Source organism: Gymnodraco acuticeps, unplaced genomic scaffold (assembly GCF_902827175.1).
Source record: "Gymnodraco acuticeps unplaced genomic scaffold, fGymAcu1.1, whole genome shotgun sequence".
In the NCBI taxonomy this organism is placed as follows: Eukaryota; Metazoa; Chordata; class Actinopteri; order Perciformes; family Bathydraconidae; genus Gymnodraco; species Gymnodraco acuticeps.
In genome coordinates this window covers 1-27,478 of record NW_022989973.1, presented here as the reverse complement: position 1 = coordinate 27,478, position 27,478 = coordinate 1, and the positions used below count along the sequence as shown (strand labels likewise).

General features: G+C 41.6%; 2 protein-coding genes across 2 annotated transcripts; one reads left to right on the top strand and one right to left on the bottom strand.

The window, feature by feature from the left end:
- Positions 1–216: 216 nt before the first annotated feature.
- On the top strand, positions 217–9,342 carry LOC117542940 (ankyrin repeat domain-containing protein 66). Its single transcript, XM_034210836.1, has 4 exons — positions 217–902; positions 6,213–6,441; positions 8,158–8,248; positions 8,904–9,342. The coding sequence occupies exons 1-3, from the start codon at positions 722–724 to the stop codon at positions 8,162–8,164; spliced, it is 417 nt and encodes a 138-aa protein (XP_034066727.1). The 5' UTR covers positions 217–721; the 3' UTR covers positions 8,165–8,248; positions 8,904–9,342.
- On the bottom strand, positions 8,031–26,907 carry LOC117542939 (adhesion G protein-coupled receptor F5-like; the record flags this gene model as incomplete). Its single annotated transcript, XM_034210835.1, is given in 6 exon segments — positions 8,031–8,936; positions 9,017–9,052; positions 10,848–10,889; positions 15,886–17,220; positions 25,359–25,538; positions 26,829–26,907. Coding segments are annotated over 6 exon segments (1,729 nt in total), but the record flags the coding sequence as incomplete, so codon positions are not given.
- Positions 26,908–27,478: the final 571 nt, after the last annotated feature.

The window sequence follows — 27,478 nt, the reverse complement described above, 5'->3', positions numbered from 1 at the left end:
GGTAGTTTATTTAGTTTAAAAAAAATTATTCAACGAGTTAGAGACCACAACGGAAGTGTAGTACCGCCATTTGGCCACAACGAATATTCTCATCAGACTCCGGCGCACTTCCTGGGGGCTTGGTTCAACCCTTTATATATACAGTCTATGGTTCAACCTCCACTGTCCGTGGCCGCAGCTAGACCCTTCTCAGCCACCGTAGTGTCGTGTCACCACTTATTTTTTATCGTTATTTGAGAGAAAACTCAGAACTCTAGTATTTGTTTTACTTTTACTTATAAACATGTTCTCATATGGCCCTCATCTTCTTCAGCGTAATGCAGTTTTCTCAGAGTGTCATCATGTGTTTATTTTAAATTAGTAAATGAACATGTTAGAAACAAAACAAGAAGCAAACTAAAAACAAAACACGTTCAAGGTATAAAGATTCAAGGCTTTTATCGTCATTTGTACATAGCAGTGTAGATAAATCAATGAGTAAATACAATACAATTGAATATAGTCAAATACATTTGACCCCTTACCCATCACAGCCCCCCTGCTTCCATTCGTACTGCTATCTATTTAATTGTTTTAATTTATTATGTGCCTCTTTGTTTGTTTGTTCCCCATGTAAAGCGGCCTTGGGCCCCTTGAATAAAATATTATTATTATTACATGCACCTGTGTTCACGCCCAGCAGGTGGCAGCACTGAGCCTTAGCAACACTAGCAGAGGCACCATGTTTGTTTGTCTCTGTTTCCAGGTAACCACTGAGGTGGAGATGACGGAGCTGCACGAGGCTGCAGCTGCAGGAGATCTGCTCCAAGTCCACGAGATTCTGAGGCTCAACGGATGTGATCCGAACCAGAAGGACGAGGAGTGGAGCTGCAAAACCCCCCTGCACTGGGCAGCTGCTGGAGGTACACACACCTGATACACACCTGTATTAATTAAGTATAGAGGTGGAAGAAGTACTCAGTCTCAGATATTTTGCTTGAAGTACCAATACTACCTTTTAGAAATACTTTGTTACAAGTCCTGCATCCACATATAGTTTGTAAGTAAAATTACACGCATATTGACAGTTAGATAAAATAATCGTTATATAAACTAACCTTTTCAGTATATATTTTTGTCTTTGAGCATAGAACAAAGAGGGTTGACTTTAACTAAATCTTTCCCCCTGTGTTTCCTGGGTCAGCTTCAGAGGTGTGAAGTAGTGGAGTACAAATACTTTGGTACTGTACTTAAGTACATGTTTCTAGTATCAGTATTTTATTCCACTACTTATTTTCCTGAATACTTTTTACTTTTCACAAATACCTGTACTTTCTACTTCTTACATGTTGAACCCAAATACCTGTACTTTCTACTTCTTACATGTTGAACTCAAATACCTGTACTTTCTACTTCTCACATTACATTACATTGCATTTAGCTGACGCTTTTATCCAAAGCGACTTACAATAAGTACATTCGACCAGGAAGACACGACCTTGAAGAAAACAGAATCATATAAGTACATCAGGTTTCATAGAGCCAAACATTTCAAGTGCTACTCAACTGGCTTTAGGTAAGCCAGTCCTTTATTAGTATAAAAGTGCTTCGTTAATAGTTCTAACGCTCGAAGTGGAGTCGAAAGAGATGAGTCAACATCTACTTCTTACATGTTGAACTCAAATACCTGTACTTTCTACTTCTTACATGTTGAACACAAATACCTGTACTTTCTACTTCTCACATGTTGAACTCAAATACCTGTACTTTCTACTTCTCACATGTTGAACACAAATACCTGTACTTTCTACTTCTTACATGTTGAACTCAAATACCTGAACTTTCTACTTCTTACATGTTGAACTCAAATACCTGTACTTTCTACTTCTTACATGTTGAACTCAAATACCTGTACTTTCTACTTCTTACATGTTGAACCCAAATACTTGTACTTTCTACTTCTTACATGTTGAACTCAAATACCTGTACTTTCTACTTCTTACATGTTGAACTCAAATACCTGTACTTTCTACTTCTCACATGTTGAACACAAATACCTGTACTTTCTACTTCTTACATGTTGAACTCAAATACCTGAACTTTCTACTTCTTACATGTTGAACTCAAATACCTGTACTTTCTACTTCTTACATGTTGAACTCAAATACCTGTACTTTCTACTTCTTACATGTTGAACCCAAATACTTGTACTTTCTACTTCTTACATGTTGAACTCAAATACCTGTACTTTCTACTTCTTACATGTTGAACTCAAATACCTGTACTTTCTACTTCTCACATGTTGAACACAAATACCTGTACTTTCTACTTCTTACATGTTGAACTCAAATACCTGTACTTTCTACTTCTTACATGTTGAACCCAAATACCTGTACTTTCTACTTCTTACATGTTGAACTCAAATACCTGTACTTTCTACTTCTCACATGTTGAACACAAATACCTGTACTTTCTACTTCTTACATGTTGAACCCAAATACCTGTACTTTCTACTTCTTACATGTTGAACCCAAATACCTGTACTTTCTACTTCTCACATGTTGAACACAAATACCTGTACTTTCTACTTCTCACATGTTGAACTCAAATACCTGTACTTTCTACTTCTCACATGTTGAACACAAATACCTGTACTTTCTACTTCTCACATGTTGAACTCAAATACCTGTACTTTCTACTTCTCACATGTTGAACCCAAATACCTGTACTTTCTACTTCTCACATGTTGAACACAAATACCTGTACTTTCTACTTCTTACATGTTGAACACAAATACCTGTACTTTCTACTTCTTACATGTTGAACACAAATACATGTACTTTCTACTTCTTACACTTTGAACCCAAATACCTGTACTTTCTACTTCTTACATGTTGAACACAAATACCTGTACTTTCTACTTCTCACATGTTGAACCCAAATACCTGTACTTTCTACTTCTTACACTTTGAACCCAAATACCTGTACTTTCTACTTCTTACACTTTGAACTCAAATACCTGTACTTTCTACTTCTCACATGTTGAACCCAAATACATGTACTTTCTACTTCTCACATGTTGAACACAAATACCTGTACTTTCTACTTCTTACATGTTGAACTCAAATACCTGTACTTTCTACTTCTCACATGTTGAACACAAATACCTGTACTTTCTACTTCTTACATGATGAACTCAAATACCTGTACTTTCTACTTCTTACATGTTGAACACAAATACCTGTACTTTCTACTTCTTACATGTTGAACACAAATACCTGTACTTTCTACTTCTTACATGTTGAACACAAATACCTGTACTTTCTACTTCTTACATGTTGAACACAAATACCTGTACTTTCTACTTCTTACATGTTGAACTCAAATACCTGTACTTTCTACTTCTTACATGTTGAACCCAAATACTTGTACTTTCTACTTCTTACATGTTGAATTCAAATACCTGTACTTTCTACTTCTCACATGTTGAACCCAAATACCTGTACTTTCTACTTCTTACATGTTGAACTCAAATACCTGTACTTTCTACTTCTCACATGTTGAACCCAAATACTTGTACTTTCTACTTCTTACATGTTGAACTCAAATACCTGTACTTTCTACTTCTTACATGTTAAACTCAAATACCTGTACTTTCTACTTCTCACATGTTGAACACAAATACCTGTACTTTCTACTTCTTACATGTTGAACTCAAATACCTGTACTTTCTACTTCTTACATGTTGAACCCAAATACCTGTACTTTCTACTTCTCACATGTTGAACACAAATACCTGTACTTTCTACTTCTTACATGTTGAACCCAAATACCTGTACTTTCTACTTCTTACACTTTGAACCCAAATACCTGTACTTTCTACTTCTTACACTTTGAACTCAAATACCTGTACTTTCTACTTCTCACATGTTGAACACAAATACCTGTACTTTCTACTTCTTACATGTTGAACTCAAATACCTGTACTTTCTACTTCTTACATGTTGAACTCAAATACCTGTACTTTCTACTTCTTACATGTTGAACCCAAATACCTGTACTTTCTACTTCTCACATGTTGAACACAAATACCTGTACTTTCTACTTCTCACATGTTGAACTCAAATACCTGTACTTTCTACTTCTTACATGTTGAACCCAAATACCTGTACTTTCTACTTCTCACATGTTGAACTCAAATACCTGTACTTTCTACTTCTTACATGTTGAACCCAAATACCTGTACTTTCTACTTCTCACATGTTGAACTCAAATACCTGTACTTTCTACTTCTTACATGTTGAACCCAAATACCTGTACTTTCTACTTCTTACATGTTGAACTCAAATACCTGTACTTTCTACTTCTTACATGTTGAACCCAAATACCTGTACTTTCTACTTCTCACATGTTGAACCCAAATACCTGTACTTTCTACTTCTTACACTTTGAACCCAAATACCTGTACTTTCTACTTCTCACATGTTGAACACAAATACCTGTACTTTCTACTTCTTACATGTTGAACTCAAATACCTGTACTTTCTACTTCTTACATGTTGAACTCAAATACCTGTACTTTCTACTTCTTACATGTTGAACCCAAATACCTGTACTTTCTACTTCTCACATGTTGAACACAAATACCTGTACTTTCTACTTCTCACATGTTGAACTCAAATACCTGTACTTTCTACTTCTTACATGTTGAACCCAAATACCTGTACTTTCTACTTCTCACATGTTGAACTCAAATACCTGTACTTTCTACTTCTCACATGTTGAACACAAATACCTGTACTTTCTACTTCTCACATGTTGAACTCAAATACCTGTACTTTCTACTTCTCACATGTTGAACCCAAATACCTGTACTTTCTACTTCTTACACTTTGAACTCAAATACCTGTACTTTCTACTTCTCACATGTTGAACTCAAATACCTGTACTTTCTACTTCTCACATGTTGAACACAAATACCTGTACTTTCTACTTCTTACATGTTGAACACAAATACATGTACTTTCTACTTCTTACACTTTGAACCCAAATACCTGTACTTTCTACTTCTTACATGTTGAACTCAAATACCTGTACTTTCTACTTCTTACATGTTGAACACAAATACATGTACTTTCTACTTCTCACATGTTGAACACAAATACCTGTACTTTCTACTTCTTACATGTTGAACCCAAATACCTGTACTTTCTACTTCTTACACTTTGAACTCAAATACCTGTACTTTCTACTTCTCACATGTTGAACTCAAATACCTGTACTTTCTACTTCTCACATGTTGAACCCAAATACCTGTACTTTCTACTTCTCACATGTTGAACACAAATACCTGTACTTTCTACTTCTTACATGTTGAACCCAAATACCTGTACTTTCTACTTCTTACACTTTGAACTCAAATACCTGTACTTTCTACTTCTCACATGTTGAACCCAAATACCTGTACTTTCTACTTCTCACATGTTGAACCCAAATACCTGTACTTTCTACTTCTTACATGTTGAACTCAAATACCTGTACTTTCTACTTCTCACATGTTGAACACAGGTTAGTTACTTTAGTTTCCATCAGCATTTAAACTAAACTTGTATTCACAGAAAACATCCAATAATTGAGATGAAGTCATAGCTTTGGTCTAAAAACACACCTGTAGGGCTGAGTCAAAAAAGCAGAACTCATTTATGGACCAATGGGACAATACATAAGAAGTAGAGCAAAATAAGTGAAAGTATAAAAGTAAAAATTGGGTTTTTGACAATCTGACAATTTATTCTGAGAAAATGAAAAAAATATGTTTTTAATCATATTCTTTTACTTAAATCCCAGAACTCATAAAAAGTATCTCTTGTTCAGATCTCAAAGAAATGTTCCTTTGGCCCTAATCTTCTTCCGTAAATATTCTGAGAGAAAGTAGAGAAAAGTAAAAGTACTCATTCTGCAGATGAATAATTAGTGCATTCATTTACTGTTATTACCTTTTCACTGATAATAGGAATTAAGATATGTGACACAGAACTTTGGTCTACAAAAACATCAAAAAACTTAGATGTAGTCATAGCTTTTGGCTAAAAATAAATAACTTTTGAACTTGTGTCTCTTTGCTTGTTATTGTGTTTGTTGTTTATTGTCTGGAAAAAGCTCAATGAAGTCTAAGTTATAAACTGTATTGGAGGTTTTTAAGTGTGAGATCTCACTGTGGCCCCTCCCCTCAGGTCACGTGGAGGTTGTGAGGCTCCTGATTGGTCACGGGGCGTGTCCCTCTCTGATGACAGAGCACGGATGGACGGCCGCCCACAGCGCCGCGGAGGCCGGACGCCTCCCTGTCCTGAAGCTGCTGCAGAGCCTGAACGCACCGCTGGACCTGGAGGACTTATGCGGAGAGACGCCTGAACGCATCGCGCAGATCTACGGACACCACGACTGTGTCAGATTCCTCAAGAAGTAAATGAAGAGGCGGATAAAGTGGATTTTAGGATTTAGTGTCTCTACTGGGACATGTGTGGACAAAAAAGTCGAAATTCTGAAAAAAAGTCAACATTTTGAGAAAAAGGTTTGAATTCTTAAAAAGTTTCAGAGAAAAGTCAAAATCTAGGAAAAAAATGAAATTCCGAAGAAAAATTCTGAGAAGAAATTCATCTTTCAGAAAAAATGCAACTTTCAAAGATCAGAAAAACATAAAATGAAAAAAGTCAACATTTTGAAAAAATATTATCTGAGAAAAAAGTTCAAATTCTTAGAGCCTGAACCTGGAGGATTTCTGGAGCATGAACGCATCGCCCAGATATAGGCCACGGACACCACGACTGCGTCAGATCCCTCAAGAAGTAACTTAAGAGGCTAAATGTGGATTTTAGGATTTAGGATCCGGAGTCATGGATGATCCTGCGGTCCTGTGTCCTGCATCGCGAGCCCTGGATCTTGAGTCGTGGCCGTGGCCGGATGGATATCCTCGTGGATTCATCTTCCTATTATACACACATGCATTTCCAAACATTTGGTCTACCTATGTTGCAAATGTATTATCTCTTCAATTTACACACGGCATCTATTGCACGTCTGTCCGTCCTGGGAGAGGGATCCCTCCTCTGTTGCTCTCCCTGAGGTTTCTCCCATGTTCCCTTAAACTGGGGTTTCTCTGGAAGTTTTTCCTTGTACGATGTGAGGGTCTAAGGACAGAGGGTCTAAGGACAGAGGGTCTGAGGACAGAGGATCTAAGGACAGAGGGTCTGAGGACAGAGGGTCTAAGGACAGAGGGTGTCGTATTGTCATACTGATATTCTGTACAAATTGTGAAGTCCACTGAGACAAATGTAATATTTGTGATATTGGGCTATAAATAAACATTGATTGAAAAATAAGTGAAAATAATGAGAAAAAATTATTCTGAAAAACAATTTTCAATTCTGTGAAAAAGTCAAAATTCTGGAAATAATTTAATTCTTAAAAAGTCAAGACTCAGAAAAAAATCCAAATTAAAAAAAAGTTTCAATTCTTAAAAAGTTCAACATTCTGAGAACAAAGTCAAGACTCAGAAAAAAAAAGAAATACCATAAAATCTCTCGTTCAGATCTCAAATAAAACGTTTGGCGCTAATCTTCTTCGCAAAAAAAGTGGAGAAAAAGTCCGAATTCTGGGTGAAGTTTAAATAAAGTGGCTATTTATGGTTGATTTGAGGGAAACACTTGATTTTCTATTAATTAGATGTTGGGTTATTCACACACACACACACACACACACACACACACACACACACACACACACACACACACACACACACACAGCACACACACACACACACACACACACCACACACACACACACACACACACACACACACACACACACACACACACACACACACAACACACACACACACACACACACACACACACACACACACACACACACACACACACACACACACACACACAGCCTAGTGTAAAGAAAACTTCAAATGTAGGAGTTTATTTGACTAACTGTTCGTGTCTGTAGATTTCTCCTAAATGCAGTTAGCATCACAAAACGCCTCATTTGCAAATGTACACATGACCTGTCAGAAAACTTGTAATATAAAAAATAATTGTGTTACTGTCAGTAATGAAGGGTGGAAGTTTCATGCTGGTATCTGATAGGTAAATATCCCTGTGTGTGTTGCAGAGGTTGAGGCTCAGAAAGGAATCTCATTGGACGACACTAACGAGGTGCGGAGCAAACGGGAGAACGAGGAGAAGAGGAGCAAGAAACTGACGTAGGGTCTTTATGGAAGTCATTATATTCATCATCAAAATACACTTAAAATGTCACTGAAACAAACGGGATCACTTTACCGTACAGTGTTAAGAAACAAACATTCAAGTTTTAATGAATAGTTTTTGGGTGAAAATCTATTTATTTAGCGCTTTCTTGAACTCAAGAACATCTCATTCGACTACCTCTCATAGGATTCAAATGACAGATATACAGAAGGGAGTTTCTACACAAAGTAATCCTGAAACAGCTCCGTATTAAATCACGTATTCATCTTGAAAATAAGTCGTTCAACTGTGAAGAAAGCATGAAAGATTACAAGTGAAGACAATCTGAGGAAACCAAAACCCCAAAAGACAAATCATTAATATAACTAATAAAAACACATAAAGCTAATAAGGTAATTCTACATTACGAGGTTATAATCCTAGAAAGATGTAATAAACAGTGTTTACCAAACAATATGTCGCAATAAAATGAAGTTTTAAATAAAAATCAATCAGTACAAGAAGCATAGCACAGTGTTCATATATCAGGGAACACATCAAAGTAATCACTATAAAAATGTACGAACTTGAAGCCTATTCAGATATATTGTACGTAAAATGTGTGAGACATATTTAGGATCATTTTCACTTCTTCCAATTGCTTTGTAGCTTCGTGGTGCTGCTGGAGGTCGGGGCTGCAGCCTGGAGAGACGGAGGATGCGAGAGATTCAAATCATTTATAATCGTTTTTTCATTAATAATCCTGTTTGTAGAACACTTACATTTTTCTTCAGACGTTTCCCAAGTGCTTCTCGGGTCTGTGGAAATGAGATTAAAACTGTTATGCTACAATATCCTGTTTGTGGTTTTATATATTTTATTACACATTTAACTTGTTAGTAGAAAGTAAACCACCGACTGACGTCTCGATCATTTAGACGTTCTGTATCGCTTCGCCACCAACGCCCCCTACAGGACACTCCACTGTGACCTGTACTCTCTGGCTAACTGGCCCTCTCTTGAGACCAGAGGCCTGTACTACGAAGCCGGATGTTCTCTTAGCGGCTAACTTCAGGGTAACTCTGGGTTTCCGGTCCTACGAAGCTGGTTCTCTTTTTAGCGGGCTAGATCTCCATGGTAACTGATGCTGAGCGGCTAACCTGCCCCGGAGCAGGTTAGGTTGCAGGCTAAGAGCTCAACTCAGGGAAAGCACCGCCTGCTGACCAATCAGAGCTCAGTGTGCGGAGTTTAAAGCGATCAAGTCATATTACAGGAGAAAGGAAATACAGAAAAGCTGCCGTTGCAGGAAAGACGGCCGGCAAAAATCAGCGACTGTGTGAACGTGAACATGAATAGAATATCAGCTCCATCTTCAGAGCAATCTGAATATTATAACATTAGCGTTAAGAAAGCTTACTGAAATATCTGCCACAACATAAGTAACCGGATCAGAGTCACATTAAGTACAGTCCATATCACTTCATAATGTATCATCTCCTGATCTGAGTCAGCTGAGCCGTATCTGGCCGTGCAACACTCACAGCGTCACAGACTGGATGCAGAAGTATTATTTTAAGCAACACATTAAGTTGAGGAAACACTGGAGTCAAATGTAATGAAAGTCAGATGGTGTCTTAGACGGGCAGTGATATCATAAAGCTGTTAATGTACGCATTCAAACACTTGTTCTGTTCCCAGCTGTATTCACCTTGCAGGTGCAGCTCTGTGGCTTTGATCCTGGATCAAGTGTTTAAGTCATGGATGTTTAAACTTCAACTTCTTCATATGTCTAATATTATAGTTGACTTTTCATTCAGGAAGTATGACGCTGCGCTGTCAGTACGCTTCTCCATGTCTGTGATTGGTCGAATGCTCCAGATACCACCCCTCTCATGTGAACACCTAACTAGATAGGACACGGCTGGCTTGAGCGATCCACTTGATAACCCGCGTCGTAGGACCGCTTAGCGAGAACGCGTATGTTTTGGATTAGGCCAACCGGCTAACTCAAACATATCCAGGTTAGGTTGAACCAGCTTCGTAGAACAGGCCCCAGGGGCAACATCCACTGGCTGATGTTTGTTTACAAAACACTCCTAGGCCTCACCCCCTTCTACCTCACACAATTACTGCAACTCCGCCCACCCCCGACGCACAACACCCGGTCAGCTACAAGCATCCTGCTAAAGATCCCCAAAGCCCATACATCCTTTGGCCACTCCGCCTTTCAGCAGCAGAAAGCTGGAATGACCTTTGTCTCCCCCCGCACCTTCAATGTCACTATTAGTGACCCCCTGGTAGCTGTAGGGACATGCAGCTGCTTTGCCTGATGCTGATCTGAATGACTGATTGAACCACAGCAATATTGTTTTAGAGTTGTTATATGTTGAACTGCTATGCCTGTCATCTAAAGGCCCGGAGTCTGTCTTTTGATTTGTTTCCCTCCCACCCCCCATCCCCTCAGGAAGCCTGTGCCTCCTGCCAGGTCATCATTGTAAATAACAATTTGTTCTTAATTGATTTTCCTGGATAAATAAAGGTTCTACTTCTACGACTGACTCGTGTGTTGTGATTTGGATGCATGATGAGTTATTTTAAAAAGTAACATCTTACCGATTTGTCCATCACGCATGTTGTTAACAGAATGAACAAACCCTGCAAAATGAAAAGGAAAAGTTACACAATTCTAATACTAACATGTTTCTGCCGTATAACAGGTAACACCGAGCAGGGCTGTTCACGTGTTCAACCAATGCAACACAAAACAAAGAGTGCAGACGTGAAGGTGTAAGTACACAGGTAGGTAGTTAGTTAGACAATCATTAGGAAAGTTAGTTTCATTATTTAGCTAGCTAAAAATTAGGGGGAGGCTGTGGCTCAGTGGATAGTGTGCTGGACTTCGAGTCAGGTGGCAGCAAGTTCGAGTCCCACTGCAGTCAGCATGGCGTTGTGTCCCTGAGACTCTTCACCCCAAAGTGCTCCTGTGGGGATGGCTCACAGTACTGAGTATGTGAGTCGCTTTGGATAAAAGCGTCTAACGTCATGTGATGTAATTAGGAAGTTAATTATGTATTCATTAAGTTTGACTATTGCCACTCAATATCACCTGGGATTGACTAAACTAATTGGAACCTGTAATCTCCATGTACGACAAAGTTTAGCTTTCAATATAAAAGAAAACAGCGTGTTCACAGACACGAAAGACACGGGCCATTTCTCAATCTCGAGGAAACTGGCTTCCAAGCCAATATTTCAAGGATGCTACGTCATCGAGTGCCGCCGAAGGACTGTTCCATTCTCCAGCATACTTGGAATTCCACCGAGGCCGCGTCCTTGGTTTGGGGGAAATTTCGAGGCTGCACATGGGTAGACTTTGCGTCCTTCAAATCCCCACAATGCTTTAGTCACAGACCAATTTCAAAAACCCTTGCAGAGAATGGCTGAACCGACGCAGCACACATTTAAATGTAAGTAGGCTATGTAGTGGCGTAGAACATGTGTTGGTAAATATGTTACTTTGTTATCAACAAAAATGTGTTCCTGAAAGTAAAGCAAGTTCATAATTAGATAGACATCGTGAGGTATGTATTTTCGGTACAGTTTATGTTGAAACCGTTAGAGAGAGTGGCACACTTGTTAGCCTGTTCCATTCTTCTTAGTTTTCCGAATCCGTGGCTTGGAAGCATACTTGCTTAGTTTCTGAAGGAAGTGACATGGAAGTACGCGACTACCAAGCCAGCATCCTCGCGATTGAGAAACGGCCATGGTCAAAAAAACTCTTGCTCTCCCAGTCAATCAATGCACCTGTGCCAGGAGATCAGGAATTAGATAATCTCCTCTCACACATCCCTGAAACTGGCCCTCCCGCTGTACTTCTCGGAGACTTCAACCTCCAGACGGGGAAGATAGACGAACTAACATCTCTGTTAACCGCCTTTGCTTTCTCACTGTCTCCATCCCCACCAACTCATAAAGCTGGCAATGTCCTTGATCTCATATTCTCAAGGAACTGCGCTACTTCTAACCTCTCTGTAAACCCGCTCCACACATCCGATCACTTCTTCATTTCATTCTCTCTATCCCTTTCCAAACATAACAAACTAATCTCTTCTCATCCTACACTTGTCCGCCGTAACCTTCGTTCCCTCTCCCCCTCTACCTTTGCCTCATCGGTGCTCTCAGCCCTCCCTTCCTCTGACTCGTTCCAACTCCTACCTCCAAACTCTATTGCAGAAACTCTCCTCTCTACTCTCTCATCCACTCTGGACTCGCTCTGTCCTCTCACATCTCGGCAGGCTCGTCAGTCCCCTCCTGCTCCCTGGCTAAATGATGCACTGCGTGCTAATAGAACCGTCCTTAGGGCAGCAGAGCGGAAATGGTGGAAATCCAAACACCGTGACGACCTCCTAACCTATCAAGCTCTCCTCTACTCTTTCTCTGCTTCGATCTCTCAGGCAAAAAGCACTTTCTTTCAAGATAAGATCCAATCTTCCTATTCCAATCCCAAAAAACTATTTTCCATCTTCTCCACCCTCTTGGACCCTCCAAAAGCCCCTCCCCCCTCCTCACTTCTGTCAAGCGACTTTGTTACCCACTTTGAAAAAAAGGTTGATGATATTCGCTCTTCTTTTTCTGACTCACCTTTACTCACCGCTGGGTCACCAGACCCTCCTTCCACCAACACACTAACCTCCTTTTCCCCTCTCTCTCCAAGTGAGGTTCTTACCCTCATTACCTCTGCCCGCCCTACCACCTGTCCTCTGGACCCTATCCCTTCAAACCTCCTTCAGACTATCGCTCCTGATATTCTACCGTTTCTCACCCATTTCATCAACACTTCTCTAACTTCTGGTCACTTTCCAAACAGTCTCAAGGAGGCAAGAGTAAACCCTCTCCTAAAGAAACCCACTCTCAACCCGTCTGATGTTATAAACTACAGGCCTGTCTCTCTCCTCCCGTTCCTGTCTAAATCACTTGAACGCGCTGTCTTTAAACAACTCTCCTGTTATCTCAATCAGAACAACCTTCTGGATCCGCACCAGTCTGGTTTCAAGGCAGGTCACTCAACAGAAACTGCTCTCATTGCTGTCACGGAGGAACTGCACACTGCCAAAACTGCATCCCTCTCCTCTGTCATCATCCTATTGGACCTGTCTGCTGCATTCGACACGGTGAATCATCAGATCCTCCTTCGCACTCTCCAAAAACTTGGAGTTTCAGGCTCTGCACTTTCCCTCCTCACCTCTTACCTCAAAGACCGTACCTACAGGGTGACTTGGAGAGGGTCTGAGTCCGACCCTTGTCAATTAACTACGGGGGTCCCTCAGGGCTCTGTTCTTGGTCCCCTCCTCTTCTCCTTGTACACAAACTCGCTCGGATCAGTCATTATACCACTGCTACGCTGACGACACCCAATTAATTCTGTCCTTCCCCCGCTCAGAGACCCAGGTCGTCGCACGCATCTCTGCTTGTCTAGCTGACATCTCTCAGTGGATGTCTGCTCATCACCTCAAGCTCAACCTTGACAAGACTGAGCTGCTCTTCCTTCTGGGAAAAGATTGTCCCACTCTTGACCTAACAATCAACATCGGGGCACCTCAGTTGTTTCCCCGACTCAGACTGCAAGGAATCTGGGTGTGACCCTAGATAACAACCTGTCCTTCACTGCAAACATCGCTGCTACAACCCGTTGCTGCAGATACACGCTTTACAACATCAGGAAGATACGTCCCCAGCTGACACAGAAAGCGACTCAGGTTCTGGTCCAGGATCTCGTCATCTCACGCCTAGACTACTGCAACTCCCTCCTGGCTGGTCTACCTGCATGTGCCATCCGACCTCTGCAGCTCATCCAGAATGCAGCGGCTCGTCTGGTCTTCAACCTTCCTAAATGTTCCCACACCACTCCGCTCCTCCGCTCCCTTTACTGGCTTCCGGTAACTGCTAGAATCCACTTCAAGACACTGGTACTTGCTTACCATGCTGCGAATGGATCTGGCCCTTCCTACATCCAGGACATGGTTAAACCGTACACCCCAGCACGTGCACTCCGCTCTGCATCAACCAAACGACTCGCTGCACCCTCGCTGCGAGGGGGACCCAAGTTCCCATCAGCAGAAACACGTGGGTTTGCTATCCTGGCTCCAAGATGGTGGAATGAGCTCCCCATTGACATCAGGACAGCAGAAAGCTTACACACCTTACAGACTGAAAACTCATCTCTTTCGACTCCACTTCGAGCGATAGAACTATTAACAAAGCACTTATATACTAATAAAGGACTGGCTTATCTAAAGCCAGTTGAGTAGCACTTGAAATGTTTGGCTCTATGAAACCTGATGTACTTTATGATTCTGTTTTCTTCAAGTTTGTGTCTTCCTGGTCGAATGAACTTATTGTAAGTCGCTTTGGATAAAAGCGTCAGCTAAATATAATGTAATGTACACATCACATATGTTGTTAACCCATCACGCCATCTAGTGTTCAAAATCACAAAAACATATCAACCATTCTAATGGGCGCAACAGTTAGTCAAGAAAATAAGTAAGTTAGTTCATTATTATGTTAGTTTGTTTGGTAAGAAAATAAATTAGCTAGTTAGTTAAAGGTCAGCTATAGTGCTATTTGTAGGCAATAGCACAGGTCTCAGATATATAACAATATATAAAAACATGTCTATGAAGCGTTTTGCTCCAAACACCAAACAGATTCTAGCCACGCCTCATATCCCTCTATTTCACTTCCTGCTTCTAAAGAGCTGATTTGGGTATAAAGCTTTAAAGAGGAGGGGTCTGAGCTCATGCGGGACCCGGCAGCTACTGTCTAAACTAAATGCTGCCGTGATGAAACTCCATATCATGGATTATCAAGGATTCTCTCTGAAACAGTCTGGAGCTCAAAGGCTTTCTCTCTTGCCGGTTATACCACAAGGTGAGTTCCTTTTTACTTCCTGCTTCTTCACACACATGCTCTCCAGTACAGGTTAGCTCTGAGTGTTAGCGATGCTAATGTAAACACCGACCATATTACGTCCAAAACAGTCGGGCATTGTTTCTGAAAGCAACGTTTCTGATTGGGCCGTGGGTCCACATTTCAGATATTACGTCATATCGGACGCAAATCTGGATCAGCTCCGTTGTTCCCCGTTTTTAGAGATTTGGGTACGGAGGAAAAGAGAGAGGGTTTTATTTCCTGACGCTGCGTGAGTTCGGGGACACACCGGGGACACAGCGGGGACACAGCGGGGACACAGCGGGGACATAGCGGGGACACAGCGGGGGGACACCGGGGACACACCGGGGACACATGGTGATGTAGAGAAGACATCAAAAAGTGATTTTTGCATGATAGGTCCTCTTTAAGTGAGGAAATCCATTAGTTTGTTATTTAGCTAATTAGTTTGACTTAGTTAGTTAATAAGATAAGTAAATTAATGGTTAATTAAAGGTATTTATTTACTTTGTTAGTGAGTTAGTTAATTTTTTTGTTTGTTTAGAAAGAAAATAAGTTAGTTAGTTCAACAGTTTTTATCTTAGTCAATCATTATACTAGTTAGTGTGTGACATACAAGAAAACTAATTGAACGCTAAACAGTAGAATGAATACTTTCTACTCTTAATAATATCCGGTTATGTGTAATAACCAGCGGTACCTGGAAGGCGTTGAGCAGCGTGAACAGGTAGTTCACTGTTATAGCAACGGGTCCAGATGTGAGATCCATCAACATCACAGCGAACCCAAACACCCAGGTGACTCCGAAGATGGGAGTCAGCAGAATAACCGACCGCATCACCGTGACGGCCGCCTTCTTCTCGCTCTCATTGGTCCGCTCGGCGTTCTTTGGGTGATCGAGCAGCTTCATGATCACCACCATCATGGAGAGAACGTTCACGAACACGATAATTCCCACGGGGATAACGAAGGTGTGGATGGAGCCCTTCATGAGTCCCTCGTACAACAACCAGCAACTTTCTTTGGAGAAATACACGCCTTCGATGCCTCCGTCATACACCAGGAACGTGATGACGACGATCAGCAGCGGGCAGACATACCCGAGGAACATGGAGAGTCTCAGGTAGGTCCTCTTGCTCACGTTGTGGAACAGAAAGACGGCCTGGTGAAGCAACATGCCGCTCAAACACAGCATCCAGAAGAACATGGACAGGAAGCAGAAGTGTTTCAGCACCACGAAGATACGGCACCACAACTTGGAGACACTTTCGGGGTCCATGGACGCCAAAAAGCAGCTGTCGGCCATCAGGAGGCACAGCGAGATGTTGATGTGAGCCATGTGGCGGAGGTACAACGTGTTTGTTTTCACCACGGAGCTCCAAACCAACACCTCGATGATGAGGCAGATTACGAGCGAAACCACAGACACCACGAGACCAACTTGGGTGACTTGGTGGAGTCCGGTGATCTTCAGAGGATACCTTTGCATCAGGATGGCGAAGGAGGACAGATGTTTGCAGGTACAGAGTCCTTCGTCTGACGCTCCGCTCCACTTACAACCGTCTTCAGACCAATCTTGGGTGGCATTATCCCACGCGACACACTTCATGAGAACGTGGGGAGGCCGCTTTCTCAACAACGGGAAGCGAATCTCCACCTCCACGGACGAGGCCTTGTTCTCCATCGTCGTTGACACTACGATACTGTTCGGTTCCAGCGTTATGTCTTTCTGCGGTAAATACTTCTCCAGCTCTTTGAAGCCGGCTGTTTTCACTTTTCCGGGGTTGGAGCTTTTGAGGATTACGGACACGTTGAACACCTTGTTGTAACATTTGGTGTTTTGCTTCGTGCAGTTGGTCGCCATCACCTCGATGTTTTTCTTCTTCTTCAATTGGGTCACGTTTGTGGCGTCAATCAGCTTCTCCACGGAGCTCAGGTATCTCTCCGCCAGAGAAATGTTCTCTTGGCCAGACTCCTTCTTCCACGAGTCTTTGAGAGATTCCTCCAGAAGATTACTGGAGGAATCAAAGAAGTCCTGCAAAAGAAAAACAATTATTGAGTTATACATTGTACTTATTAAGATTTGTATTAAGAAACAAAATATTGCAATAAAATTACGAAATAGAAATAAGTTATATTATATTCAATAAGTTAGCTATTAAGGACATAAGTTAGTTAATCAGGTATTCATTGAGTTAGTTATTAAGGACATAAGTTAGTTAATCAGGTATTCATTGAGTTAGTTATTAAGGACATAAGTTAGTTAATCAGGTATTCATTGAGGTAGTTCATTTCTTAAGTAACAAATATTTATTATATCATGATAGTAATTGAATGTCCTGATTATTCACTAACATGAACTTATTGTAAGTGTTTTTTATCCTGATCTTTGACAAAATCCTTAAAAAGATGTAATATACAATAGTTCTCAAACCATATGTAATAATAATAATATGTAGTTTGAATTTATTTAACCATCAATTAGTACAAGCTGGAGGTGTTTCCTGTTTTAGAAAAGCAAGTTTAATGTGCAGGTACAACATACTAAAACCTTCCGCTTCACAATAACGTAATGATAGCAGTGTTGGAAGAAGTACTCAGATCCTTTACTTAAAGAGGGAGCACATCATTCTGTGTTATCTGAACTCCATTGGCTGCCATTGTCTTTTAGAATTACACATTCTTTTACAGGTTTTTAAAGCTCATAATGGTTTGGCTCCCACGTCTCGTCCCGAGTCTCGTTGTATGTCCCTGGACGAGCCCTGAGGTCTTCCGCTTTTTAAATATCCCTAAAGTCCCCAGAATGGTCTTTTATCACGAGAGGCCTCAGTGGACATTTTTAAACGACAGCTAAAGACACATCTTTTCAGATTAGCTTGTTATTAGCCTTTATTATTTACCTACTTGTATATTGTTTTATTTTGTAAAGGTCGTAAAGGGTTTTATCTTATATTATTTATCGTTGAAGTAGCAACATTTCCTTTTACGTTGGTCTTTTAATATTTGAATCGTTTAACCGTATTGTTTTTATTACTATTGTCTTTTCATTTGTATTTTTGTTGTACCTATATATTATTTTATAGGGTTTCATGTTGTTGCATGGATTCACTTTGTCTTGTGTCTGGAGGAAACATTATTTACTTTGTTGCTGAAAAGGTCTTAGATTAGATTATAATCTTTAATGACCACACAGCCAGGCTGGTGGAATTCGTGTTCAGTGCAGATTATTACAGCTTGTTCCATACAATTCAACATACAATAAACAGACAATACAAAGTACAACACACAGCACAGGGCAAAGACATATAACATAAAGTTCAAGGTGTGGTGGATTGTGATTGTTCATTGGGGTTATTTAGAGTCCATTTAGTGTCCGTATTGCAAAGGGGAAGAAGCTGTTTTTGAAGCGGGCGGTTTTGGCGGACAGTGACCTGTAGCGCCTCCCTGAGGGCAGAAGTTGGAGGACATGGTGAGCTGGGTGGGAGGGGTCAGAAATGATTTTCTTTGCCCTTGTGACAGTTCGCTGGTGGTGAAGTGATTCGAGTGATGGAAGGGGACTGCAGGTGATTTGATGCTTTATTGATGATACGTTGAAGTTTACTCCGGGAGAGGTTGTCTGAACTGCTGTACCAGACTGTGATGGATGAAGTGAGGATGCTTTGGATGATGGCTGTGTAGAACTGGATTAGGAGATGTTTCCTCACTCTGTATTTCTTGAGCTGCCGCAGAAAGAAGAGCCTTTGGTTGGCTTTCTTGTAGATGTGGTCTGTGTTGGTCTTCCATTTGAGGTTATTGCTTATGTGAGAGCCAAGACATGTGAGTGATTCTGTGGGAATGAGTTTCCGGAGAGAGATAGAGGTGATTTGGGCTGTGGCTTTCGCCTGAAGTCGATGATTATTTCTTGGGTTTTTGCTGCGTTACGTAGGAGGTTGTTTTCTGAGCACCAGGTGACTGCTTGATGGATCTGAGTGAGGTATTGTGTTTCATTATGATTTGAGATGAGTCCTGTTATTTTTGTGTCATCTGCGTATTTATATATGTTGACTGTGGGGTGCTGAGATGTGAGTTGGTTTGTGTAGAGTGAGAATAACCAGGGGGATAGGACACAGCCTTGTGGAGCTCCTATACTGAGGTGCAGAGGGAGAGATGTGGAGTTATTTATTTTGACCCGTTGTCTGTTCCAGAGGAAGCTGTGGACTCAGTGACAGAAGCAGGGGTCAGTGTTCATGTCCATTAGTTTATTGAAGAGTTTTTCCGGGTTGATGGTGTTGAAAGCGGAGCTGAAGTCCAGGAACAAGATGCGGGCGTAGGTGTTGGGGGGATTGCCAGGTTGACAGCGTCATCCACGGATCTGTTGGTTCTGTACGCAAATTGATATGGATCCATGAGGGGGGAGGTGCTGGATTTTAGGTGCCTGAGAATGATGCGCTCAAATGATTTCATCGCCACAGATGTGAGGGCTATGGGTCTGTAGTCATTGAGGCAGGATATTTGATTAGACTTGGGTACAGGGATGAGAGTGGATTCCTTAAAACAGTGAGGAGCTGAACACTGGCAGAGGGAGGAGTTGAAGATGTTGGTGAAAACAGGGGCCAGTTCTGCAGCACAGTGATGGAGTGCCGCAGGGCTGATGTTGTCTGGGCCTGCCGCCTTGTTTCTCTTCAGTCTCCTGAACGTGCACCTCACCTCTGCCTCTTTGATGGTGAATGGTGGGGGGGGGGGGGAGATGGGGGTGATAGTGGAGAAACTGGAGAATGATCAAACCTGCTGTAGAAGGCGTTCAGTTTGTCCGGAAGCTGGTGGTCATGTTCAGGTGTGGGGGGGGGGGGGCTTTGTTTTGTAGTTGGTGAGGACCTGAAGTTTTTTCCAAACTGTCCTAGTGTTTTTGTTTGAAATTTCCTGTTCTATTTTTGAAGCATAATTTAATTTGGCTTTTCTTATTCCAGATCTAAGTTTGTATTTTGCAGACATATAGTCCTCTTTATTTCTGGATTTGTATGCATAGTGGTTGTCCTTTCTTAATTGTTGAATTTCTTTGGTGAACCAGGGCTTATTGTTGTTGTGTTGTTTTACTGTTTTCGCCGGGATGCACAGCTGCTCACAGAATTGGAGGCATGACGTCACTGTGTCGGTGTAGGCATGGAGGTCCCCAGCTGCGTGGACAACTTCCCAATCAGTGCATGCGAAGCATCCACGCAACTTTTCGATGGCTTCTGTGGACCAGGACCTGGAGGATTTTATTGGTGTTTCCGAGGATTTCGATTGTTGTTTGTACTTCGCAGGGGCCTGGACCTGGACCTGGAAACATTCGGGGCTTAGCCCACAGTGGCGGCGCTACAGTCGAATTTTCTACATTTCTACAATTTCACATACACAATTGCGCCATCTGGTGTCACAAACGTGTGCCTGCATTAGCTTTGTTACGGCAATGCATTGTGGGAGATTCTCATAGCACCTGAGGATCACTTGAGGGTAAGGTGCCTGTATTATCTCGGTGGACAAAATGTATGTTTTTATTTTATAAGGACAATAACGTACTGTTGTGTTTGTTTAGTTTAATGTTAATTGTGTAATGCTCACAGTCACAGCAACATGTTTTTTGTGTGATTGGCTATTTGTTTTATATGATTTATCAACATGATCATCAATAGCTAATCTGAGCTAATAAGCTCATGTGAGCAGCATGGTGCTATTTCTCCAACAGAACCCAGCTCACGTGTCCTTTTATGCTGTCCATTGAAATGCAGGTATGTGAGTTTTGTTCACCAGTTTATTTATGTTTAATGTTTCACATTGCTCCACATGATGCCTCGACTACAAAGTCTTCCATGTTTCTACGCTTCTTCCTCTGTGTCACAGTTTCGGGAATATCAAGATCATTGCACAGGGCCTTGGTCTTGTCATAGACCTCATGTGCTTTCTTGTTACTTCGGTAACTTTTCAGTGTGTTCTCAACTGCTGTTTTGTAATCTACAGCCTGCACCAAGTCAATTGTTTCTTTCTGCAGGTATTTGTGCAGGCCCTGAGTGGTTGAGAGCAGTGTCTGGAACATGACAGCATGTAGATGGTACTGCATTTTCAAAGCTTGCTTTCCAGTCCCTTTGCTAGAGGGGCTAAAGGCTCCCTAAAGTCTTGATCAAAGCAGGGAGGTTGTTGACATGCCCAGCGAACAAGTTTAATGTTTCACATTGCTTGTGAAAAATATACTACCACTATACGATCACTGATGTTTTGTTGTTGACTGGACACTTATTTTGTAAAAGAGATAGCATGAGAGGATCTCTTAAGCAATGCAGCTCACGTGTCCTTTTTATATGCTGTCCATTGAAATGCAGGAAAGTAATCACCAGCTCTGAGTGATCTGTTGACGAGGGGACACTACACCGGAGTTACATAAGCAGAGATAAAGTGCTATTTTGGGGGGAAGTCACCTCCTCTGGGGTCCCCCAGGAAGACTTTTTTTAAATACTGAAGTTAAAAGCATCAATCTTGTGCACTTTGAGAGCAACATTAAGAGATATGGATACATCTCTCAACACCCATATGTCAAAAAGAAATCTCAGAATCAGAAACGGGTTTATTATTTAAAAACACTTCATTTTCCAATTAAATCATAAACTATGTCAAATTATTAGAAGTTGTTAGTAATCAGATTAAACAGAACAAAGGGATGGAAGGAGGAAATAATAATCCCTCATCACTTGCTGTTTGCGGTTGAAATGATCTCTTTTGCTGTCCAAACATGCTGGATGGAAAGCAGTGATGTCTCACTTGCCTTGACTTGTATCTGCAGTCCCTAAATCAGTTCCCCAGTTACCCATTGACTCTTGTCTGTTCCTGTTCATTGTTGTCTCCATTGTTGTTCTTGTCTGTTGTTTCTCCTTCTTGTGTGTCCCTTTCTCCTGTTCTCCTTTCTTCATCCTCTACTCTGTTTGGCTCATCTGTGATGACTGTGTAGGTAAACACAAACAAGTATGTAAGTCAATCAGTTTCCAGCTCTGTCAAATAAATGAATTTCAAGATACACAAATGTGTCTTCATTAAAATGAGTGTCACCACACTGTCACAAAATGTAATACTAACCAATTTAAAATAGTTAAATTTACATTGGAAACCTCTTGTTAGATATCAGTGTTAAGAGTAGTTATCTGCCAATAGGACAGAATCATTCCTATACAAATGCAGTTTGAGTAATTCACTTAATACATTTACTTAAAACTTTAATATAGTCATTTTCACTTAATACTCTAATATAGTCATCTTTCTGCATTCAACACTAAGGAAAGCTGTACAATTTGACATGATAATGAGGAAAAAAGGCCTCCGACAATGCAGATATTTTGGATCATATCAATTTTAAGATGGGGGTCAAGGCTTAATATTTGGGAGCATAGTGTCCCTTCCCCCTTTCAGGAGCCCCACTGGATTGGCTTTGATCTGAAATATTTGTATAAAAAGCTTGTTAGCTGGCTGTCCATCTCATAATGTTCACATAGAAACTAGCTGTCAATAGGAAATATCAATCAGAAGAATTATAATTTCTTGCAAAAATCTGTCACAAAAGAGGTTGCACATTTAAATGCAGGTGTTGTTATGGCAACGTCAGTGGCCAAACAGCCACATTTACTGCTGCAAATACGTTCAAACATGCTGTCGACGTAAAGCAGTGGCATGCCACCATTTCAGCTGACTTTTTCTCAGAAATACTGTCACATAATATCCATATATTTCAGTGCTAGGTTGATGCTTAGCTAAGCTAACTATGAAACACTTTAACTGACAGGACTCAGGATCAACTGTGTAATGTAAGGTAGCTTCTAGCTTCATGTCGAACACAGACAGTAAGTCAACATTTCCCAGAGAGCTTTCTTTGAAATCACCAAGTAACGCTAAAAAACACAACATTTAGATTGTATGACAAAGTGTTTATTTAATATATCTGGCTAGCTATAGCTACTTGCTAACGGTTTAGCTTACCCGCGCGATTCAAAGTAACGTCAACGTGGCTATAATTTATGCTTTGCTTACATGTTGACATAACTTGTAAGTTTACTGACATGTACATACCTTGTTCACCTGGCTCAGGTGGTGGCTCTGGGGTTGTTGTGTGAGCCACCATTTGAGAATTGCCGTCTTTTTTATTAAAAAAATGTCTAATGTCCATCTTCAGAATCTCGGCGTCCGCGGCTGAAAGTTTAAACACTGTCACAGAGGAGAGGTACGTACCTGTCACTGTCAGCCAATAAAACAAGTTTATTTCCATGCAACTCTCTGATTGGTCTGGTGGTGTCTTGCCTCTGTTGCATTCACTGAACACGGGAAATTACAATCCTGCCGTCCTCTAGGTAAAGTACGGTTAATGTATTATATTATTGAGGGAGAATTTGTCCGGGGCTAAAGAAAAAACATCCGGGGCTTTAGCCCCGGATGCCTACCCCAGGCGACGCCCATGGTACTTCGGGATAAGCAGCAGCATTGCGTGGTCCGACTTGCCGAGCGGAGCTCCCGCAGAAGCACGGTAAGCCTCCTTGAGTGGAGTATAGCAGTGGTCGAGTGTGTCGTTTCCTCTGCTGGGGCAGGTAACTTGCTGGTGGTAGTTGGGAAGCTCCGTGGACAGATTGGTGTGGTTGAAGTCGCCTAACACAATTATTGCTGCGTCTGGATGTGCGTTTTCCACGGAGTAGATGTGACTGGCTAGATCGCTCATGGTGGTGTTAGCGTTAGCCTCAGGTGGAATGTAAACACCGATTATGATTATCGATGCAAACTCTCTGGGAAGGTAGGTGGGTCTGCATTTGACAGTTAGATGCTCCAGAAGTGGGGAACATGCATGGTTTAGCGAGGTGGAGTTTGTGCACCAGCGATGGTTGACCATAATGCATATTCCACCACCTTTAGATTTGTGTGTTAGTTCCACTGACCTGTCGGCTCGGTGGAGTGTGTATCCTGCGAGTGATACTGCTTGGTCGGGAATCGAATGGTCCAGCCAGGTTTCAGTCAGGCAGATGGCGGAGCAGTCACCGTAGGTTTTGTTTGACTGGATCAGGAGGTGAAGTTCATCCATCTTGTGCCTGAGAGATCTTACATTTGACAACAGAAGGGCAGGGAGTGGGGGTCGGTATGGGCGCCTCTTGAACCGCGATAGGACACCGGAGCGCCTGCTCCCTTTGCCGGTTTGCTGCCATGGCGTTGGGAGGCCAGGTGAAACAGGTAATATTTCCTTCGGGAAAGACGTTGATGACTCCAAAACTGCATGTTGGTTGTGTCTGAAGTTTAGTAGGTCCCAGCGGGTGTATTGGATAACACATGAAACTTTACACACATATAGGGCAGACAAAAGTACGACAGACATGAACATAGCTTGCACTGGGGCGAGCCTCACGGCCGCCATGACAGAAGGCGGCCGTTTTAAAGAACCGACCTGTGTCTGTGTCGTGAAAAGAGCTACAGGTACTCACAACAATTCCGCAACAACTTCATCTTCACCTGTTGCTCTTCTCATTTCAACGTTAAAAACAATAAAACGGCATGAATTGCTTCGTCGCATTCATCTAGATCCTCAGTCTTGAGCCAGTGAACTAGCGGGCCTTCTAGAATACCCTGGAACCGAGGGGAACTCTGAAAGAACACGCCCATTGGCTACAAATCAATATCTGATTGGTTGATCAAACTGTCAGTCCAAACATACGCTCTCATTCAGTGCAACGGCCAGGGCATTCGATAAAGGATGTAGAATACCTTGGTGAAGGATATTCTACCCAGAGACCCAGAACAAGATCTGATTGGTTGCTTTCTTTTCTAACACAAAACCACTGAAATGCGTAGAGCATGGTCTGAGAAGGACAAACAAATCAACGTAACACTGTGATATTACAGATCAACAACACGGATACCTCATTTATTCATTTTATTACATTTTATTTATATAATTAAATCGATTTTGTTTGTTTTATCTGAGTTCCTGGGTGTTCTCTGAATACCTTGAAGGCCCTGACGGTTCGCCACTGATGTCAACATACTCTAAGTAAAAGTACAGAAGTATTATCGGCACAATCTCTTTAAAGTATCTAAAAGTAGGGGAGAGGTGGGACTACAGTAACGTGGGACATGTGTCCATGCTTTAATGTTCAGAAAGGTCTTGATTAAGAATTGAGAATATTCTGCGTTGCTTACGTCGGCCGTGGTGTCGTTGTTGATGCTGTTGATTTTGTTGCTCAGACTTAAGAGGACCTGGATCGAAGCGTTGAGGTTGGCGTATGAGTTTATTTTCTGCGAGTTGTTCGTGACCTGATCGAGCTGAGAAAAGACGTCGGCTGCGTTTTCATCCAGAGAGCCGAGCCCGATGTCCGAGTTCTGCAACAAAAGAGAGTTCATGTCTAGAAAGCTGGAGATAACTTTAAAGGTCTCCTATCATCCTCTTCTTCATCAATATATCACAGCTCTCAGATATATCCAGATCTTGTCTCTGATTGGCTGAAACACCAAACAGATCATTGCAGCATTACCCATAATCCCCTCTGTTTCAGCCCTGTTTCCAAAGTGCTGATTCTCTGTCTGTTACTTTAGATGAAAATAAGGAGCCCCTCCCCACGCCCCTCTGAGAGACATTTGGTTACAAAGAACTCAATGGTGCTCTAGGAGGAGATTCAGGTGATAAGGGGGGGGGGGGTTACCGTGGTTGCTGATTGGCTAATGGTTACACAAGACAAAACATCGTTATGACATCATCAAGTGGCCAAAATCTGATCAGCTCATTTTCAGACAGGTTTTTTATAGAAATGGATCAAAAAGAGAGAGAATCTTTGTTCCTGAAACTTTCAGAGTCTCTTTCCACAGAGGGGACACATGTTGATGTAGAAGAGACATGAAGAAGAGGGGACACATGTTGATGTAGAAGAGACATGAAGAAGAGGGGACACATGTTGATGTAGAAGAGACATGGAGAAGAGGGGACACATGTTGATGAAGAAGAGACATGAAGAAGAGGGGACACATGTTGATGTAAGAAGAGACATGAAGAAGAGGGGACACATGTTGATGAAGAAGAGACATGAAGAAGAGGGGACACATGTTGATGTAGAAGAGACATGAAGAAGAGGGGACACAATGTGTGATGTAGAAGAGACATGAAGAAGAGGGGGACACATGTTGATGTAGAAGAGACATGAGAAGAGGGGACACATGTTGATGTAAGAAGAGACATGAAGAAGAGGGGACACAAGTGGATGTAGAAGAGACATGAAGAAGAGGGGACACATGTTGATGTAGAAGAGACATGAAGAAGAGGGGGACACACGTTGATGTAGAAGAGACATGAAGAAGAGGGGACACATGTTGATGTAGAAGAGACATGAAGACGAGGGGATACATGTTGATGTAGAAGAGACATGAAGAAGAGGGGACACAAGTTGATGTAGAAGAGACATGAAGAAGAGGGGACACATGTTGATGTAGAAGAGACATGAAGAAGAGGGGACACATGTTGATGTAGAAGAGACATGAAGAAGAGGGGACACATGGTGATGTAGAGAGACATGAAGAAGAGGGGACACATGGTGATGTAGAAGAGACATGAAGAAGAGGATATAGGTGACCTTTAATCAACATTGTTTTAGTGCACAACCTGTAATATCAAAGACTCACTTCTGCATTCTTCAGCACATCATTCAAGTCCTGATTCACACATGATGAAACTTCAGGTTCCCAAAAGGGCTCCGGATCCCTGAAACAATCAATCAATCAATCAATCCGTTGAAGAGTATATCAGTATGTAGTGTCTCTACTTTAAAGAGTCCTCCCGCTGATGTTCAGGTGTATATCAGTATGTAGTGTCTCTACTTTAAAGAGTCCTCTCCTGCTGATGTTCAGGTGTATATCAGTATGTAGTGTCTCTACTTTAAAGAGTCCTCTCCTGCTGATGTTCAGGTGTATATCAGTATTTAGTGTCTCTACTTTAAAGAGTCCTCTCCTGCTGATGTTCAGGTGTATATCAGTATGTAGCGTCTCTACTTTAAAGAGTCCTCTCCTGCTGATGTTCAGGTGTATCAGTATGTAGTGTCTCTACTTTAAAGAGTCCTCTCCTGCTGATGTTCAGGTGTATATCAGTATTTAGTGTCTCTACTTTAAAGAGTCCTCTCCTGCTGATGTTCAGGTGTATATCAGTATGTAGTGTCTCTACTTTAAAGAGTCCTCTCCTGCTGATGTTCAGGTGTATATCAGTATGTAGTGTCTCTACTTTAAAGAGTCCTCTCCTGCTGATGTTCAGGTGTATATCAGTATGTAGTGTCCTCTAC

Bases quoted from the DNA above. Each gene is read 5' to 3' on its own strand.
- LOC117542940 (XM_034210836.1), top strand. From the start codon at position 722: ATGTTTGTTTGTCTCTGTTTCCAGGTAACCACTGAGGTGGAGATGACG. The intron at 903-6,212 runs GTACACACACCT...CCCTCCCCTCAG, and splicing joins GCACTGGGCAGCTGCTGGAG to GTCACGTGGAGGTTGTGAGG.